At 39.0% G+C, this 18022-nt stretch overlaps 1 protein-coding gene across 13 annotated transcripts in view; it reads left to right on the top strand.

Annotated features, from left to right (window-relative positions):
- Positions 1 to 18022, top strand: part of PTPRM (protein tyrosine phosphatase receptor type M) — a 609439-nt gene that overhangs the window by 147925 nt on the left and 443492 nt on the right. For all 13 annotated transcript variants that reach the window (XM_075213321.1, XM_075213318.1, XM_075213315.1 and 10 more), the window contains exon 2: positions 3709 to 3831. In XM_075213321.1, the coding sequence (XP_075069422.1) occupies positions 3709 to 3831 (123 nt within the window). The remainder of the gene's footprint in view (positions 1 to 3708; positions 3832 to 18022) is intronic.

Below are 18022 nucleotides of genomic sequence, written 5' to 3'. Positions count from 1 at the left end.
AGTATGGTGTCTTGTAAGTATTGACCAGCGGGCAGAACGGTATTGACATACCTTTATATTAGGTTACTACTTACAATTCTACATTAATGTAGTACGGTGTTAATATATTGTTGTAGATTGGTGTTGACATACCTTAGTACTATGTTACTATTCTACATTAATGTAGTATGGTGTTACTCAATTATAGAAATTGTGCATTATGGTATTAATGTAGTGCCGTATTACTGACAAATTTTGCGTAGTGTGATATTAATTTAATACTGTATAAGAGCGTATACTCCCTGACATGCTTTTTTAAATTGGGCTTACATTTCCAGATTTGTAAAAAAAAAATGAAGTTTCAAGTCAAAAATAAAATTGGAAAAAATAGATGTACTGCCGCTGTCCTTGTTAAATATGTTTTCCCATAGGGAAACTTTGCTTGAGGCCACTGGCCAGGGGGCTACCATAAATAGCCTTCATTCTAAAATTAGCCTTTCTCAAAAAGTGTCATTTTCACACGAATTTATGTATCTTTCATTTCCCAAATGCCCTCATCTCATTTTCTTTAAAATGTGCCATCAATTGTTCACCTGTTCTATGGCATATTCATCTCTCACTTTAGTTCATACTAGAGATCAAAACACAACTTTTTGTATTCATTCGTTATAAATTCCAAACAGCTGCCAGCCCAATTTTTCACTATTTATCTTTGAGGGTTTTCTTAGGATTAACGGGTCAACTCCCATTCATTATTGGCATAAGTGGAATACTGCTTAGGAGGAGCTTACAACTGAACTGAATTCTTACCTTCCTTCACATCTCGACTCCTTTGGGATAGCTTATGAAATTTCTTGTTGCTTCTTATCTGAAAAGGCTTATTTTGCTAAATTGTTGCAGACACATACAGTATGCACACTGCATTTGCAGTCTATAATAAACATACATCAGTCACCTAGATGTAGTTGCTTAGACTGTCACTTACATGTCACTGGTTTATCTTAGAACTCAGTTGGACAGCACATACAAGGCTGGATGAGTGGAAATGGAAAGGTCAGTGATCAAACTAAAAAAGATAGAGCTGGCAGACATGTACAAAAAAACATCAACATATATTAAAGGAGCGTGGATTGTCAGAAAAAAACATTTTTTCCAAATAAAATATATATATATATATATATATATATATATATATATATATATATATATATATATATATATATATAATGTATGAGATGTTCACTGCCCCCGTGTTTTGGTTTTGGATGTGGACTAACTTCGTGTTTTGGTTTGGCAAAACCTCCCTCGCGTGTTTGGGTTTTGGATCCTTATTTATTTTTTTTCTAATATCCCTATTTTTTTTTTGCTAAAATCACATAATTTGCCTTTTTTATCCCTGCGTTATTATTAATCTCAACATTATTTTTCAATAATTTCCAGTCAATTTTTGTGAAGTGTCAAGAACACTGCTACCCCTCCCGTTTCTGTATGAGCAATGGCACTGGAGACTGGAGAGTGACAAGAACACAGCTCTCTCTCTCTATCTATCTATCTATATATATATATATATATATATATATGTGTGTGTATATATATTAGTATAAGTATTTTCTGATATGTTAAGTCAATGAAGTGGAGTTATTTAATCTGCCCTTAAGATTCAAGCTTCCTATAAAGTGTTGTTTTACAATGCCTTACATTAACATACAGTATGTATGTGCGTGTATAATATACATATATATAGAGAGAGAAACTCTCTAGAGTATTGTGCTCTACCACAAGTGTTTACTGAATGTCAATTAAGACTGGGTTGCAAGAGAGGTCACACCCTTCTTGCACCCCAGTTTTCATTTATTCATTAGATAATTGTGACGGAACACAATTCTTCGTAGTCTTTATTTTTTTTCCTAAAAATGGGTTTTATGACCAAACCCTTATTGTAGCTCCCCTCCCTATTTGGACATGGGGTCACAGTTTATTGACAAAGTAAAAAATAGACTTCGACATTTTAAAAAATGTTGTTTTAAATAATTGAAAAACTGAAAATATGTTTTATTAAAATAAAGTATTTTCTGTTGCCTTGCTGCAGCTGTGTGTTTGGCGGCTGGAGAATACATAGATATCTTCCTATTTCCCCTGGTATCCTTCGCTATCCTGAGATGGCGATAGCACTATGAGGATTGCAGTGGTACATGTACCACCGCTATATTCCTCAAATAGACTTCAAGCTTTTCAGTGGAGTTTAGTTAATCCCTTGAATATATTGGAAGAGGCCCGAACACCGGCAAAAACAATAATTTTTCGCCAGAATTATCTCCCAATGATAAATAAACTCATTGAGCGAAGTACCAGATTTGCCCAAGTGTGTCCTTATTTGCCAATATTTTTTCACCAGGGATTCAATACTTATGCAAATAACATTTTAGTCGTTCTTCAAGGGTGTGCCCTTAATTGAATGTGTGGGTTTTATTGCCAGCAACATTGATGTTATCACTGGTATCACTTTTGGTAACCCAATTTTATATAGTGGGACTAGTTCTACAAAATATTTACTGTTCAACACAGTAACACAATACGTTTAATTAATATTCACTGTGTGATATGGCTCCTGCAGGCTCCCAGCTTCAAATAATAGGCTACCCCCAATTGTAGAAGGGGGTAGGAGAGAAAGACGGGGTTTGTCCAAAACTGTAAAACCCCTTTTAACATTCACTTCGTCCACAGCTATAGTGGCCAAATACATACTTCTGATAGCATTGTATGTGTTACGAGCCGTGGCGGCTCCGGGCACCGCTGTGACTCGTTTCCTGTGCAGGCACAGCGTCCCGGCCGTCGTCATGACGACCGGGATGTCACTTCCTCATGGTCCCGGCCGTTGCCTAGGCAATGGTCGGGACGCTCTCAGTCCCCTGCGCCGCGTCCCGGCATCTAGGGCAGCCGTGCGCGTGCGCACATTAAATGTAGTTCATAGCCCAGCTGGGCTGATTATCTCCTGCTGTGCAGGACAGTTTTCATTGGCCCCCATCTGTTTATAGGGAGGAAGGGACAAGCCCTCCCTGACGGTTATAGTCCCTGCTTCTGTGCATACTACCCTGCCTGGATTCTGACCTTGTTGATTGCTTGTGACCCTTGACCTATTGCCTGATTCTGATACTCCTTATTGCCTGTGACCCTGAACCTTTGCTTGGATACTGATGCTGTCATATTGCCTGTGACCTGTTTGACCCCTGGCCTGGACCTGGCGCTACCGTGTACTGGCGACCCTCAAACCTCTGCCGGTATCTTCACTCCACTTCTACGTGTACACCAGCGCTACATTCTCAGGCTATCAGCTCTTACTACTAGAGCACAAGACCTGGGGGCATCAGAGTACCTGTTAGCGCATCTAGCTCTACGGGAAAATCGGTTCCTATAGGTGAAGACCTCTGAAGTGGTTCTAGGAGCTGATACCTGGGGCGTGATTAATAACAGTATGCTTAAAGTATAGTAATAACTGTAGAAGCAATGAGAAGAATAATAGGGGTTTCTTATACAAGTATGCCACGGAAGCTTCAGGTTAAACCCAGGAAGTCTGAGTTAAAGTCTGTATGTAAAAATATATACTAATATAAATGTCATTATTATTGCTACATGGATCTGCATGGATACATGTGAAGTAGTGTGTAACATCTGATTGAAAACAGTGATCATGTATATCTAATTGAGTGTTTCTCTTTGTTCCCCTCTCAGGTAGTTGTTCATTCGATGAGCCATACCAGTCTTGTGGTTACAGTCAATGGGAACACAATGATCTGAACTGGGAGCAGGTGAACACACTAAGAAAACCACATACAGATTCTTGGATGCCGTCAGGTCTGTACGCTTGAAACTTAATACCATTATATTTGTTTTATGTAATGTTTGTAGACAGGGCTACCATAGGCCATGTGTAGGTCCTTCACTTTCAAGACCACTGGGTCCATCATCTACAATTTTTATGCCCTATTAGATACAAGTTAAATGGGTATATACAATTCTATAGTCCCAGCTACATTAAACTACATTGACTCCTCCATCTAGCTCACATCTAACTTTTTATTAGCTTTACACTGTCAGCCAAAAGGCCTGGATCATGAATGAGTTCCACTGCCCTAGCCTTTACCACATTTTATATATATATATAATACTAGGCTATTGTATTATATCAATAATAAAAGTTATAGTTTGCTTGTTTATGCAGGCACACATATATAAGAATAAACAGTGGCAGCCTACTTTTGTCTATACCATGATGGAACCATTTTTTCATTTCAATGAGTGATCTAGGTATAGAAAAGTCTCCAGTGTTTTTAATTATTTAATAATTTCCAGATAGCTCAGTTTAGAGCGAACATTCCATAGTATTATCTAAAATGTTTTTCAGAATATTCGAACTGTTCTGCATTTGACAACGGAATGTTGTACGGTTCTTTGGTCAAGTACACTACAAAGCAGAATGCGACTAAATGGCTATGATTATATTAATCTTACATTCTGTAAAATGTGAAATGCACATTATACAAATACAGTGCAAAATGCCATTCAGTGAAATGGTGAAGCAAATGCTGAACTTCTAAGATTGTATCACTGGAACTTTGCATCTCTGCAAAACGGCCTGTTCCACTGAGATATTCAATTCAAACTTTTGCTACAAATTCACTCATATATACCACACAACTATGACCAGCTACATAATTCTTTAGACACATTAGACGTATAGTTTAGAGTGGATACATTAAGTTGAAGGAATGAGTCTTGTAAAAAATGTAGGTGTTTGTGAAGGTTTAGTAAAGAGATTATGGGATTTCTTATGGACATTAATGTGTCATCTGCAAAAAGGTTTAAATTGCAGATCGTTTTACCAATTTGCACAACTTGGACAGTTTAATCTTTTCTAAGTGAGAGCTTCTATTAATAGCGCAAACAATAATGGGTACCCCTGACATATTCCACATTTCATCTCAAGTTGACTTGATTGACAACCCATAATTCTCAATCTTGCCATGGGGTTTTCATATAGAATTTTAACGTATGATGTAAATTTTCCTGGCAAATAGTCCATAGTAAATAGCAAGGTTCTTAAGGCCTTTGTACAATTTGTAATGGAGAGGAGCACATAGCCTCCCGGGGATCCCTCTCCGGCTATGCTCTCCTCATCTTCAGAATGCATTAGCTGTCTGGTCAAGCTCTAAATTTCAGAGCTTGATACATACAGGGCCGGTGCTAGCGTTATCGGCGCCCTAGGCAAAATTTCAAAGGAGAAGAGGAAACCATAAAACTACATTACCCAGATCCCTCTGCACTTCCTGGTATAACGTCATATTTCAGATGTTTAACTCCGGGAGAGGTATGTAAGGGCGCATCATATCAGATAAAGAAGAGGACGGCGGCGGCCATTACAAAATAGCAGCAGGCGCCCCTCCGCTGCTGCACTTCTGTCCCAAACCGCTGACAGCGGTTTGGGACAGAAGTGCAGCGGCGGAGGGGCGCCTGTTGCTATTTTGTAATGGCCGCCGCCGTCCTCTTCTTGGAACAACTGACTAGATTAGACAATCTAGCGGCGCCCTGCAGGTCCCGGCGCCCTAGGCAACTGCCTAAGGTTGCCTAATGGGAGCGCCGGGCCTGGATACATAGGCCATTTTCACAGTCCTCATAGTCATGATATCTGCAGCGATCCTTTAACTAGTAAATAGTTAATAGGCTTGTTACTTTAAAAAGAGGTAATACTCCGAAAACCGCAGTTTTACTGGGATAAAAACCTTCTTTGGTGGTTCATAAATAGACACTTAAATCTTGAAGCCAACATTTTGGAGATCATCTTGATGTCTATGTTTACAATACTTATACGGAAATTTTGTAGGATACATCTTATTTGCTAATAATGTTGTTATCCCACTGATAATATCTTTGGAGTACCCATTGATAATATTTTGAAGATTTTCTAATTTTGAAGTTAGTAAATGTAGTTAGGCAATATCTTTACTTAATTCATCATTAGTTGCATTTTTTAAATGATTTGCTACTAATTAGATGTTCGCTAATAACCACTGTATGCCCAGTTGATTGCTGGAGAGGAGTATTTGGGATTATATTTGTTGAAGAAGTTTGTTAGAGTATTATTGATTTGTTATATAGTCTATGCTGATTTTATTTGAGTTGGGTTTAGTATCCATAGGGGAGTATGTTGTATTCCAATGATATTTTGTAATCTTAATAAAACTCCTTTACGATCTGTACCATTGATTTGGTCATGAAAGAAGTTGTTAACTGATGATAGGAAAAAGAGAGAGAATCCACTAGTCTTATCTTGAGTAGGTGTTGTGACATAGATAGATAGATATGAGGTAGATAGATATGAGGTAGATAGATATGAGGTGGATAGGTAGATATGAGATGGATAGGTAGATATGAGATGGATAGGTAGATATGAGATGGATAGGTAGATATGGGATGGATAGGTAGATATGAGATGGATAGGTAGATATGAGATGGATAGGTAGATATGAGATGGATAGGTAGATATGAGATGGATAGGTAGATATGAGATAGATGGGAAGATATGAGATAGATGGGAAGATATGAGATAGATGGGTAGATATGAGATAGATGGGTAGATATGAGATAGATGGGTAGATATGAGATAGATGGGTAGATATGAGATAGATGGGTAGATATGAGATAAATAGGTAGATATGAGATAGATATGAGAGAGAGATAGATAGATATGAGAGAGAGAGAAATAGATATGAGAGAGAGAGAAATAGATATGAGAGAGAGAGAAATAGATATGAGAGAGAGATAGATAGATATGAGAGAGAGATAGATAGATATGAGAGAGAGATAGATAGATATGCGATAGGTAGATATGCGATAGGTAGATATGCGATAGGTAGATATGCGATAGGTAGATATGCGATAGGTAGATATGCGATAGATAGATATGCGATAGATAGATAGATAGGTAGGTAGATAGATAGGTAGATATGTGATAGATAGATAGGTAGATATGCGATAGATAGATAGATAGGTAGATATGCGATAGGTAGATATGCGATAGATAGGTAGGTAGATATGCGATAGATAGATAGGTAGGTAGATATGCGATAGATAGATAGGTAGATGTGCGATAGATAGATAGGTAGATGTGCGATAGATAGATAGATAGGTAGATATGCGATAGATAGATAGATAGGTAGATATGAGATAGATAGATAGGTAGATATGAGATAGATAGATAGGTAGATATGAGATAGATAGATAGATAGGTAGATATGAGATAGATAGATAGGTAGATATGAGATAGATAGATAGGTAGATATGAGATAGATAGATAGGTAGATATGAGATAGATAGATAGATAGATATGAGGTAGATATGAGATATAGATAGATAGATAGATATGTGATATATAGATAGATAGATAGATATGCGATATATAGATAGATAGATATGCGATAGATAGATAGATATGCGATAGATAGATAGATAGATGTATTATAGGTCTAGACATGAAAGCTTGAGACATCTATTATATGATTAAAATTCAAGTTAATTAAGAATAGCCTTCAGTGTATCCCAGAAAAAATGGGATTTTATTAAAAATATGCGTAATTCATTTCAAACAGCTATTGCTGTGTAAAGTAAATGTCATTGCACCCCCTTTGGCACAGGCATCTGTCACTCAAATATATGCCACTTCATCAATCTGTCTTAGTGACTATACATCTTCCCCAAAACAAAGGGTATTGCCTGAGAAAGGGCTCTGCAGAAGCAAGTTATAGCATAGTAAGCAGTTGAAGGATAGTACATATACCACAATATAGAGTAATATAATGAAATATAAAGTGAAATATAAAATAATTCATCAAATGATAATGAAAGTTTAACACCGTTTTTTTAGATTGAAGACCAGACATTTTAAAATTATGGAGAGTTGACTTTTAGTGCCTGCAAAGAGTTCACATTTTAAGAACAGCAAGGCGTATATTCTACCGGTCATCTACACACTTTGGGGCTCATGTTAATTTGAGCGCAAATTGCATTCATGGCGCACAATGTGTTTTGTTACTTCTGCCCAAGTGCACAAGCTACTGGTTTCGGAACTAGTGGTTTGTGTGCTTGTGCCAAAGTAAAAAAAAGTGTATTGTATGCCAAGAACACAATTTGCATTCATCTTAACATGAGACCCTTTGTGTGCTATACACAAAGGTAATTTTCACGGGAGAAGAGGTGTGGGAGAGTGAAGTGGGTGGGGGGTGGGGGATACAGTTGGGGGAAAGAGTTTGTGAGATAGAGAAAAGGGAGGTGGGGGAGAAATGAGATGAGAGAGAAAACGTGGGGAGAGAGGGGGTAGAGGAATAAGGCGTGTGGAGAAACAAGGTATTAATATCACCTCAACCTGTCTGCACCTCGTTTCTCACAAACTGCGGACTATAAAAACATGTAATTTTTCTAGCCCTCTGGTTCCCCGTATTTGTCAGTCATATTTAAGCTTGTATATATTTATTTTGAAAGTAGTTAAAATGTCTGCCAGCATGCTTTGTTATCTTGCATACTAGTCCATTGTTTCAGCCTATGCAAAAAGATTATTGTCCACCAGTCTTGTATGAATGTACATCACACCAGAGGGTCTCTTGTTTTTGTTTAGCTGTGGCTCTGTGTGTGCTAGCATAGGGAAAAGGCCCACAGACAGAGCTCTATGTTTAATTACAGAGGACTGCATTGTGTATTTAAATGTAAATGTGTCTGGATTGTGATCTATCCTGTTTAAACAAACTCTGCTGTATAGCCACAGAACAATACCTGTCCCTAATTAAATCAGGAGTGGCTCATCTGCTATCCCTTTAAATGTATGTTTACCTGTGAAAAGGAAAACACAGAAAAGGTCCAATCAGGCAGGTCCTGAAATTGCTGATGAGGTCATTTTTGGGCTTCAAAAAAGCTCCAGAGGACAGCAAATTGGCATTCACCACCAAGTAATAGCTAAATTCAAGCTGGCATTGAGATATAGATCTTTGCCCCTGACAGGAAAGGGACAATCGGTCCCTTACTGCCGTTGCCCTGAACTACCTCTCCAGGTCTTGGGGAGCTGTGTGTCCACCGAAAGCGGAGGGACAGTGACTCAGGGCCACTACCTTTGCTGGTAGCCTTAAAGGAGAGAGGGGGAGAAGCTTGGATTGATACACAGCAGTCCCTGAGAGTGGCTAGGATAATGGTGAGGTGTTTTCTTTATACACTGTATGTTGTCTGTGCCAGACTGTAGTGTTTCAAGTTATTATTTAAATATGTTTATTGCTGTTTGGTGCTACCATTTTGTTAAATAAACTTATTTGTTTTATTTTGAATATTTGCCTGGGTGATTTTGAACCTTCGGTAGGTACCGGTTAGGCTAGCTGTGCGGCGCAGAAGGTTACGTTAAACCCGGTATCCTCACAAGGGGGCATGAGGATAGAAAGGGTGTAAGAAAGAGAAGAGGAAGAGAGAAAGAGTTGGGTACTGAGAAGGTTTGGGGGGAGTGGATGTGTGAGAGGGCCTCCTATTTGTCTGTCTATCTATCTGTCTATGTGTATGTTATACCTAGTGGTGCTGGACATGCCCCTCTGGGCAGAACTAGATATACCAATGGGTGGAGTTGGATATGCCCCTTGGTCGGAGCACCTAGGTATTGCTTGCACAATCTCCCTGAACTGATTTTCCATGGAAGATTTGACCCCATGTGAAATGTTTTAGCAGATCAGGGAGAGTTGAAACCTGCTGATGTATGAAGCTGAGATTTCATGTAAAATCGCCAGAGTTGTGTTTCTGTCAAAATCGCTATTTCTAAAATCGATAGAGATCAAAGTCCCGACTGTTTGCCACTCTAGCTATACAAGTCTCAAATGTATGAAGCTTTATTTGGACTTGGTTTTCAAGCAGGGACTTTGGATACAAATTTATTTGGACTTGGTTTTCAAACATTTTTGGATTAAAAGCTGCTGACGAAAAAAGAAAATATCTGATTGGTGAGTATTTTGGGGTTTTCTTATTTTTGATAGATGTATGTGGTATGAATGAGGGTGTGTATTGTTTTTATTGGGCTTTTATTATTTTTATTAGAAGTGTGTGGTTGTAAACAGGGAGGTTTGATTTATTTAATATTTTCTTTTGTGGAACTACAGGTCGCAGCCAGCCATGGGTCTCAGGGCATGTTGGCACTTGTGGTTCTCCAAGTGCCAGCATGACTTGGCTGCCATGGGTATGCTGATGCATCAACATGCCCACACTGTTTATGGCACCCTGGCATGGTTGGGGCTTGTAGTTCCACAAAACAAAATGGCGTCTGTCTGTTTTTTATACATTACAATTGCCGATATTACCCTTCACCCACCGGCCAGGGGTGTAGGAAGAGCCCTAGTGCTTTCAGCACTAGGGCTGAGAACCTATGTCATTCTCCAAGTGCCAGCATGCCCTGGCTGCCCTGGGTATGCTGGTGCTTGTAGCTATACAAGCATCAGCATGCCCAGACTGTTTGGGACCACAAAACAAAATGGCGTCCGTTTGGTATTTTACATTATTTTCGGCATTATTTCCCTACTACCCACAGCCCACAGGGATAGGAAGAGCCCTAGTGCTTTCAGCAATGAGCTGGTTATACCTAGAGGGGGCCCACTCGTTTTTTTCGGAAGATCCCACTCCCTAGGGAATCCAGCCCAGCGATGAACAGCCTGGGGTTGGTTTGTCATTATGAGTGGGAGATCCCTGCCGCGTGTCCCCCCTACTATAGTGCCACCCACCCTGGCTGGTTTGCCTAGTGCTGGTTATGTGAAAATCGGGGGGACCCCACACAAATTTTTTCCTCAATTTTATTTTTACGTAACCAGCAGTAGGCTGGCAGCACTAGGGTTAATAGTGCTCAGGCAGGGGGACGCCACGCTTTTTTTTTTTTAAAAAAACTGTTTTTCTATTTTTAAACATTTGACATCTGCCGGACCTCTGGCTCTATAGACAGGGCAGTGTAACAGTGATGTGTTTACTAATCTAGCAGCTAGATAAGGACAACACGGGAGTGTTTGACATTGCAGCAAATGGCCAGAGATCACCAGCAATTTTTAAGATCAAAGTAAAAATCGCAGTTTAATACATCTGGCGACTTGGGGACTAAAATCACGGGTTATCACCCGCGATTTGCCGCCATTTTAAAATGCGGGATAATCGGACCTTGGTACATTTACCCCTAGGTTTAACAATGGTAAATGATTTGGCACCAGCTGTTTTAATGTTTTTGAATGCTTTTACAGTACTTGAAGCATGTAAAATGTCCAGGTTCTGGAAGTCAAGAATACTTCTAAAAGAAATGTTGCTTGATTAGGTCCTGTGTCCGTGGTGAGATTTGACAAGACACAAAGTGTGCGGACATTATGACTTTCCATACTTCGCGCTGGCAATAGAACACTTTATGTTAGTGTCACAATGGGGATTTTTCATCTGTGGTTTTCCACAGCAGAAAATGGCTCAGTTTATTTTCACGAGTGATTATTGAGTGATTATTACACTAAATGTTGATAATGTTTATTATGATTTGCTGGTTTAACAGCAGAGGAAAAAAAAACAGCTAAATATCGCTACTTAGTAGGACAATTATTGTGAGAAAGGAAACATAAAACTAATAGCTTTATTACAGATAAATAATACACTTTTGAATTTGGACATTATATAATGGAACAAAAATGAATTAGACTATGTTATAAACACAGTATACCTGACTTTTTGGGTGGGCAGTTTGCTGGAGTCTGATGTCGTTTATAATATCGGACCCCACCAACTGCCTTGTGTGAATTCAAGTTGCTATAAGATAAGAGGTTGTGGTAAATGGTACTTGCTAAAATGCTATGATTTTGATAATAGCATCCTTATAAAACTGCATAAAATTGTACTGAGAATTGCATGTTTTATACAGAGTAAAAGAAGTAGCATGGGCTAATGATTAAGTCTAAACCATACTCACAATTTTTTGGGGAGCTCTCGGGAGAGCAAGGCAAGCTCCTGAATCGTGCCCGCTTCTTTGGTGAAGTGGTTGAGAGCAGGGCTAATCATGTCATCCTGGCCCAGCCCCCTGTTATAATAGAGCAAAATTGGTATTGTATAACGGGGGTGCGCTGCTAATGACACAATTAGCGTGGCCACGCCCCAAGACATGGCCAACTTTGGAGATCTCCTGGAGGGATGATCTCCAAAGTTTGTAAGTATGATCTAAACATAAGGAAATTCAGGGGGAAAGAAACCTAGTGACAAATTTATTAAACCTGGGACTATGGGGGAATCTAATAAAACATGATTTTCATAAATAGTGATTTAGGTAAAATGGCCCAAATCTATTAAAATGCCATCAAAGTCACCATATTTTCAAAGCTTGCAAAAAATATCTACAGACAGTGTAAAATCAGTGGCAGCACCCATTTCTGCAGTGTTACGTTTAGAACGTGGGTAATCTATGAAATATAATTTTAGTAAATCATCATTGAAATCACCACAAATAAACTTACTAGTTTAAGACACTTTATTTTACCCCCAAACCAGTGAAATTAGTGATGGCAAAAAAGCCTTTCTTGCCGGTGAGTAGCTTTTCCAATTCATTTCAATGGTGTTTTCTAAATGTAGCGCACACACTAGAAACCCCATTGATATAAATTGGCCCTTGGGATGAAGGATGCTGCTGCACCCCTGTGTCCGCGCACTACTCCGACAGCAGATAGTCCGGGGTCATCCTGTTATAGTGAAAACCATCTCCAGGCTAGACAATAGGTCTTCCGGTTACAGTGAAAACTATGGGGTTTGGGGTATTGAAAAAGATACAAACAGGCAGACTCTTTGTCTTGCAACTTTCCCACCCCAGTGCTCCTGGTATAATGGACCAGGATCTCCAACCCCCTGCCCATTATACCAAAAGAGTGAAAAATAAATAAATACAATTTTCAAATAAAGTTTATTTAAATAAAAATCTCCCTAAACAAGTGATGGCCAACAGTTGGCCCTAGGTTTGCACCCGGCCCTCTAAGCCATCCCATATGGACTTGGCTCCTTCCTGCTTTATTGTTTATGTGTTATAACTGGTAACACTTGTTTAAAATGCCTACTGACATGTTATTACAGATAGTTGTTCATTTTTTGAATATGTTACGAGCCGTGGCAGCGGCGACTCGTCTGTTTATTTGTGAACCTGTATCCCGGCTGTTGCCCTGACAGCTGTGACGTCATATCCGCTCCCTTCATCTCAGCTGTCACCAGGCTGCTGAAGCCGATTGTGGCCATTCGAGGTTACGGTTTCTGTGTAGCCACCCTGCCGGTTATAGCGTCCTGTGTGCCTCACATTGCTGACCAGTTCCTGACCTATGGATACTCTGCTGATTCTGATTGTCCTTGACCTCTGCCTGTTTACTGGATTATCCTTGCTTGCAACCTGCCCTGACCTCTAGCCTGTCACTGATTATCCTGCTTGCTACTGACCCTCAACCTTTGGACTGTTCCTGGTATTGTCTTCTGTTTTTCAGTTATCCTTCACCTCTGCGTTACGGTCGCCACTGATAAATTTTTACTTCGCTAGAGTGAAGTCTTGGGGGCATCCGAGTATCTTTGAAACGCTACTAGTTCTATGGGAAAGGCGGCTGCTATAGGTGAAGCCCTCTATCCATCTGTTCTAAAAGTTTATCTTGGTAGCCGTTAGCCGTAACAGAATACATTAATTATTTTAATGGAGACTAATGAAAGACTTTTTTTTTTTTTGCAATATTGTAAAGCTCCTTTCATTTCAATGGCCCATTAATTTCAATTAAGTTCCTGTAATTATCATACAACTCCTTTGAAATGAATGGGCCAACCTTCTATTGAAGTGAAAGGGAAAAGAAAATGTAGAGAGTAAAATCACCCAAATTCTCTTAATAATAAAATCTGTTTGGCAGATTTGAGAATTTGGACAATATATTCATAATTTATTTTGTGTGTTATTCATGGGGATTGTGAAAAATTGATCTTTATTAGATTTAGCCCAAAACATGGAAACTATGGACAGTTGTCATCATTGATCTACTGCACAGGTCAATCTAACTTCAAAGGGCTGACTGTCAACCCTGTTGATCTAATTCTACTCTTCTCACAATATATATAACCAAGCCACTCTATTTTAAAAGGAAATCTTATTTTCTGTATCAATATGAGGAGGTTTATGGGAAAAACATTTGTTCTTTTTTTTAAAAGTAAAATATTCTTTTTTGCATTATGTGTAACTGGAATACCACTGATTACAAACTGCTTGCAATACATAAGAAGAAGAAATAAGTTAATCTAGATGCATGCTAGCATGCTGTGTCATACCGTTCTACGCCTAGCATGAGTCCACCCCTCCGCAACATGTCAATACATCATCTGATAAACAGCAGTTTTCTTCCAGCTCCGTAAACTGTATCTTAGCCCTGGTGTCTGTTCCTGTACTGTGTGACATTTGGATTTACTTTGTATCAGTCAATATTTCATCTCCATACATAGATGCTGCAAATTATTTCAGTCCATCACAGGAACCTCATGTGCAAATCAATGTCTTTATTAATGCATCTGCCTGTATGAGATGTAGCAATCCATGATGGCTTTACTGATACAAGTTTCAGAAACTTTCTGTATTGATCCATGTTTTTTTTTCTATGTCACGTGAGAAGAAGCAAAGCAACATCAATCACATGCTTTGGATGGAAATTTTACTCATTATAATGTAGAGCAACTAAGAGTTGGGAGAATGAAATGTTTCTCGGAGCTTTGTTTTTGTGTGTGTGTTTTCTCTAAGTTTGACATAGGTTAGCAAGTCTAGACTCTGTCTGCTCATTGATTATCAGAGCATATGATCAAAAAGTATGTAAATCATTACCACCTCCTGCTGGCAGGCCCAGAAATTCCTAAATTAAAAAGAAATGTGAATACTCAGTAAGATATAAAAATCTCATCATATTATCATGCATATATATTTCTTATATAAAAAACCAGGGACTCATAGTGAATACAATATATATTTAGAATCATCATATAACTGCTGTTAATACATGTTTCTGTTTCATCGAATACTTATAAACTCTTTCAATTTGTTGCCTCTCTCACTGGAAAACTAGATAAACGTTTAGAACTAGACGTCGGAGAGGTCTCCGCTTATAGCAATCCACCTTTCCTGTAGAGAGCCATGTTCTCACAGGTTCTCAGATGCCCCCAGTACTTTATGGTCAGCATAGTAAAAGTAGGGTCTTATTATACACCCTCATGCAATACTAGCCCTCAGTTAACCTTTTTACTGATCGGGCACTGAGCTGTCTTTAAAAATAGTCAGTTGGTCAGTGGTACATTTTTCCCATGTGTCTACTGGTATTTATGTGAACCAGAAGCTGCCCAGATCAAGGCTCACAGCACATTATGGTAGAGGCATGGTCACCGATCTGGCACAGGCAGTAACTGATATGATGCCACTATGTTAACTATGAATTGTGTATGAATTGTGTATGCCAACGCATTACTGGTCACATACTGCTTTTTCCCTATAACCTAAATGCCAGCCTCCTAGTTGGTACTGGCAATTCCCTAATATCCATGGGTCACACTCAGGGGAGGGCTGGCAAATTTTAGCCCAAGGGGCAAGACTCGACTGAATGGAATAAAAATGCAGGTGGTCCAGCCCAAGGTAGTCTACTATGGGGCCGGACCGGAGGGCAGATGTCCCCCTGCCCCCCAGCCCAGCCTGTTCCTGGTCGCACTGGCTGCTAAGGTGTTAGTTTTTGAAAGGGGAGGTGGGAAACATCTTCCAGTATGCTACCAACAAAAGCCTTATTTGATGAATGCAATATAAAATGTTGGGAGCTTATATACTCAGGACACAGTGATAGGATGGTAGCTATCCACTGCCTCGGTTTAAAGAAAATGGATGGAGAAATCTGCAGACTATATCCGGTATTCATCTTCATTAGAAATGGGCAAAATTTTAAAAACTTTTGCAAAATATATGCCCCGTTCTGAAATCTCACGTATCACCAGCGTAATTTGTCCTTAAGTGTTCCCACTCCAGTCCAAATACAGAGCCTCATGTAGAGTTGGATGCAAGTTCCATCTAAGGCGCTGAATGAAGCTGAATCCCTAACAAATACACTTCTTACGTGGAGATTTTGAGCCAGACACATCTAGACTGATGGTCATCACTTTTTTGTTTTTCAGTAATATATCTTGTTTACAGTTAAGACAACTTGATGTAATCAATGGAAAGGTGGTTTGAATTAGAAAATATAAAAGAAAACTTGCCTAAAGGGCAGTTAAACACTATTTTTTCTTTCAGAGGGGAAGGTTGATTTATTGGTTCCTGACTCACAGAAACCCTCAGATTCATCACTGACAGTTAATGTGATTTAAGCACTTGTCAAACAATAAGTTTGTTCCTAATTGTGCTTGGATGTTTATTTCTCTTGGCGTGTTACATGCATTCTATACACACAACACACCAGTGCTCTCATCTTTCTCTCTCATCCATTGTCTTTTTGACTGCGGAACATTTCTGTCATTTATGTAACATTTAAGGCAACTTGGTGTCTGATTTATCAAAGTAAAAGTCCTATTACCTGTTAAAGTCGGATTTATAATAACAATACAATTCATAGAGTGCAACCTGATATGCTCTAATATTATTATATATATATATTATTGTCAATTTATATATTGTTTATCTATGAATTGTGCATTTAAAGATATGGACTATTTTCCCTTTAAAATAGATGTTGGATATTTACTAGAATATAGATCCCTGTTGGTGATTCATCAACTGCTTTGTAACTACTCATGTGACCTCCGTGATGACCTCACCTCATTATGTAAACACTGAGGGCAGCACAGTGGCCTAGTGGTTAGCACTTCTGCATCACAGCACTGGGGTTATGAGTTCGATTCCCAACCATGGCCATATCTGTGGGGAGTTTTTATGTTCTCCCTGTGTTTGCGTGGGTTTTCTCTGAGTGCTCCGTGGGGTTACCTCCAACACTTCAAAACTCATACTGGTAGGTTAATTAGCTGCTCTCTAAATTAACCCTATTGTGTCTGTCTGTCTGTGTGTGTTAGGGAATTTAGACTGTAAGCTCCAATGGAGCAGGGACTGATGTAAGTTCTCTGTACAGCGCTGTGGAATTAGTGGCGCTGTATAAAGAACTGATGATGAACACACCCACTATTGTTAAGTTTATAAATTGGCCTGCAACAAGACCAGAGCACTCTCTCTCTCTCTCTGCCAAGAAATCATGGGTTTACAGGGGGTATTGAAACTATGCTGTGCTGTATACTGTACTATTTGCTGTAACTGGAATTGTAAACAGTAAACTTCCATTCATTGCGGCACCATCTAATAGTTGTAATGGACTATATTCAATTATTTTGAAAATTAATTTAACATATCCTATATACAAGGAGGGTTAGCCCCTGTCAAGGGGGGGTAATCTATCAATTATCCCAGCATGGCACTAGCAGATGAGACCATTGCCTAAAATAATTTATTGATTTAAGAAATATTTTTTTTTTCAGTCTCATCAGAAATTAATAGGGATATTGTCATGTTCCCCAGAAAATAAATATTATTTTCTGAGGGAGTTAGATATAATATAGAATGTATATCTGCCATTGTATTTTTATGTATATTTTTTTTTTCTTTAAAATAAATGCTTTTTTATAATGTTGCATTGGAACTGGAAGCTCAAACCACTTGTCCAGTTCCACATGTGCGCTAGGTCTATATATAACAGGAACCACCGCAGAGAGAAGTTGCATAAACATCGTTGCAAACATACAGGAGACGTGTGCACTGTTCAGCTCTGGAGGAACAACCTGCACACATCACCTCCTGGCCTCACGGAGACATCGATAGGTAGGGTAAGCGGTAGTGAGGTTGAGGGAGAGGTTTACTGGACACACGTGCTGGACTGCTCATAATTGCAAAGGAGTGTAAAAATTGCCACTGTTTCTATGTTTTTCTCTCCTTTGTTCGTCA

The sequence above is a fragment of the Mixophyes fleayi genome, chromosome 5, assembly GCF_038048845.1.
Source record: "Mixophyes fleayi isolate aMixFle1 chromosome 5, aMixFle1.hap1, whole genome shotgun sequence".
Taxonomy (NCBI): domain Eukaryota; kingdom Metazoa; phylum Chordata; class Amphibia; order Anura; family Limnodynastidae; genus Mixophyes; species Mixophyes fleayi.
This window is presented reverse-complemented; position numbering and strand designations above follow the sequence as displayed.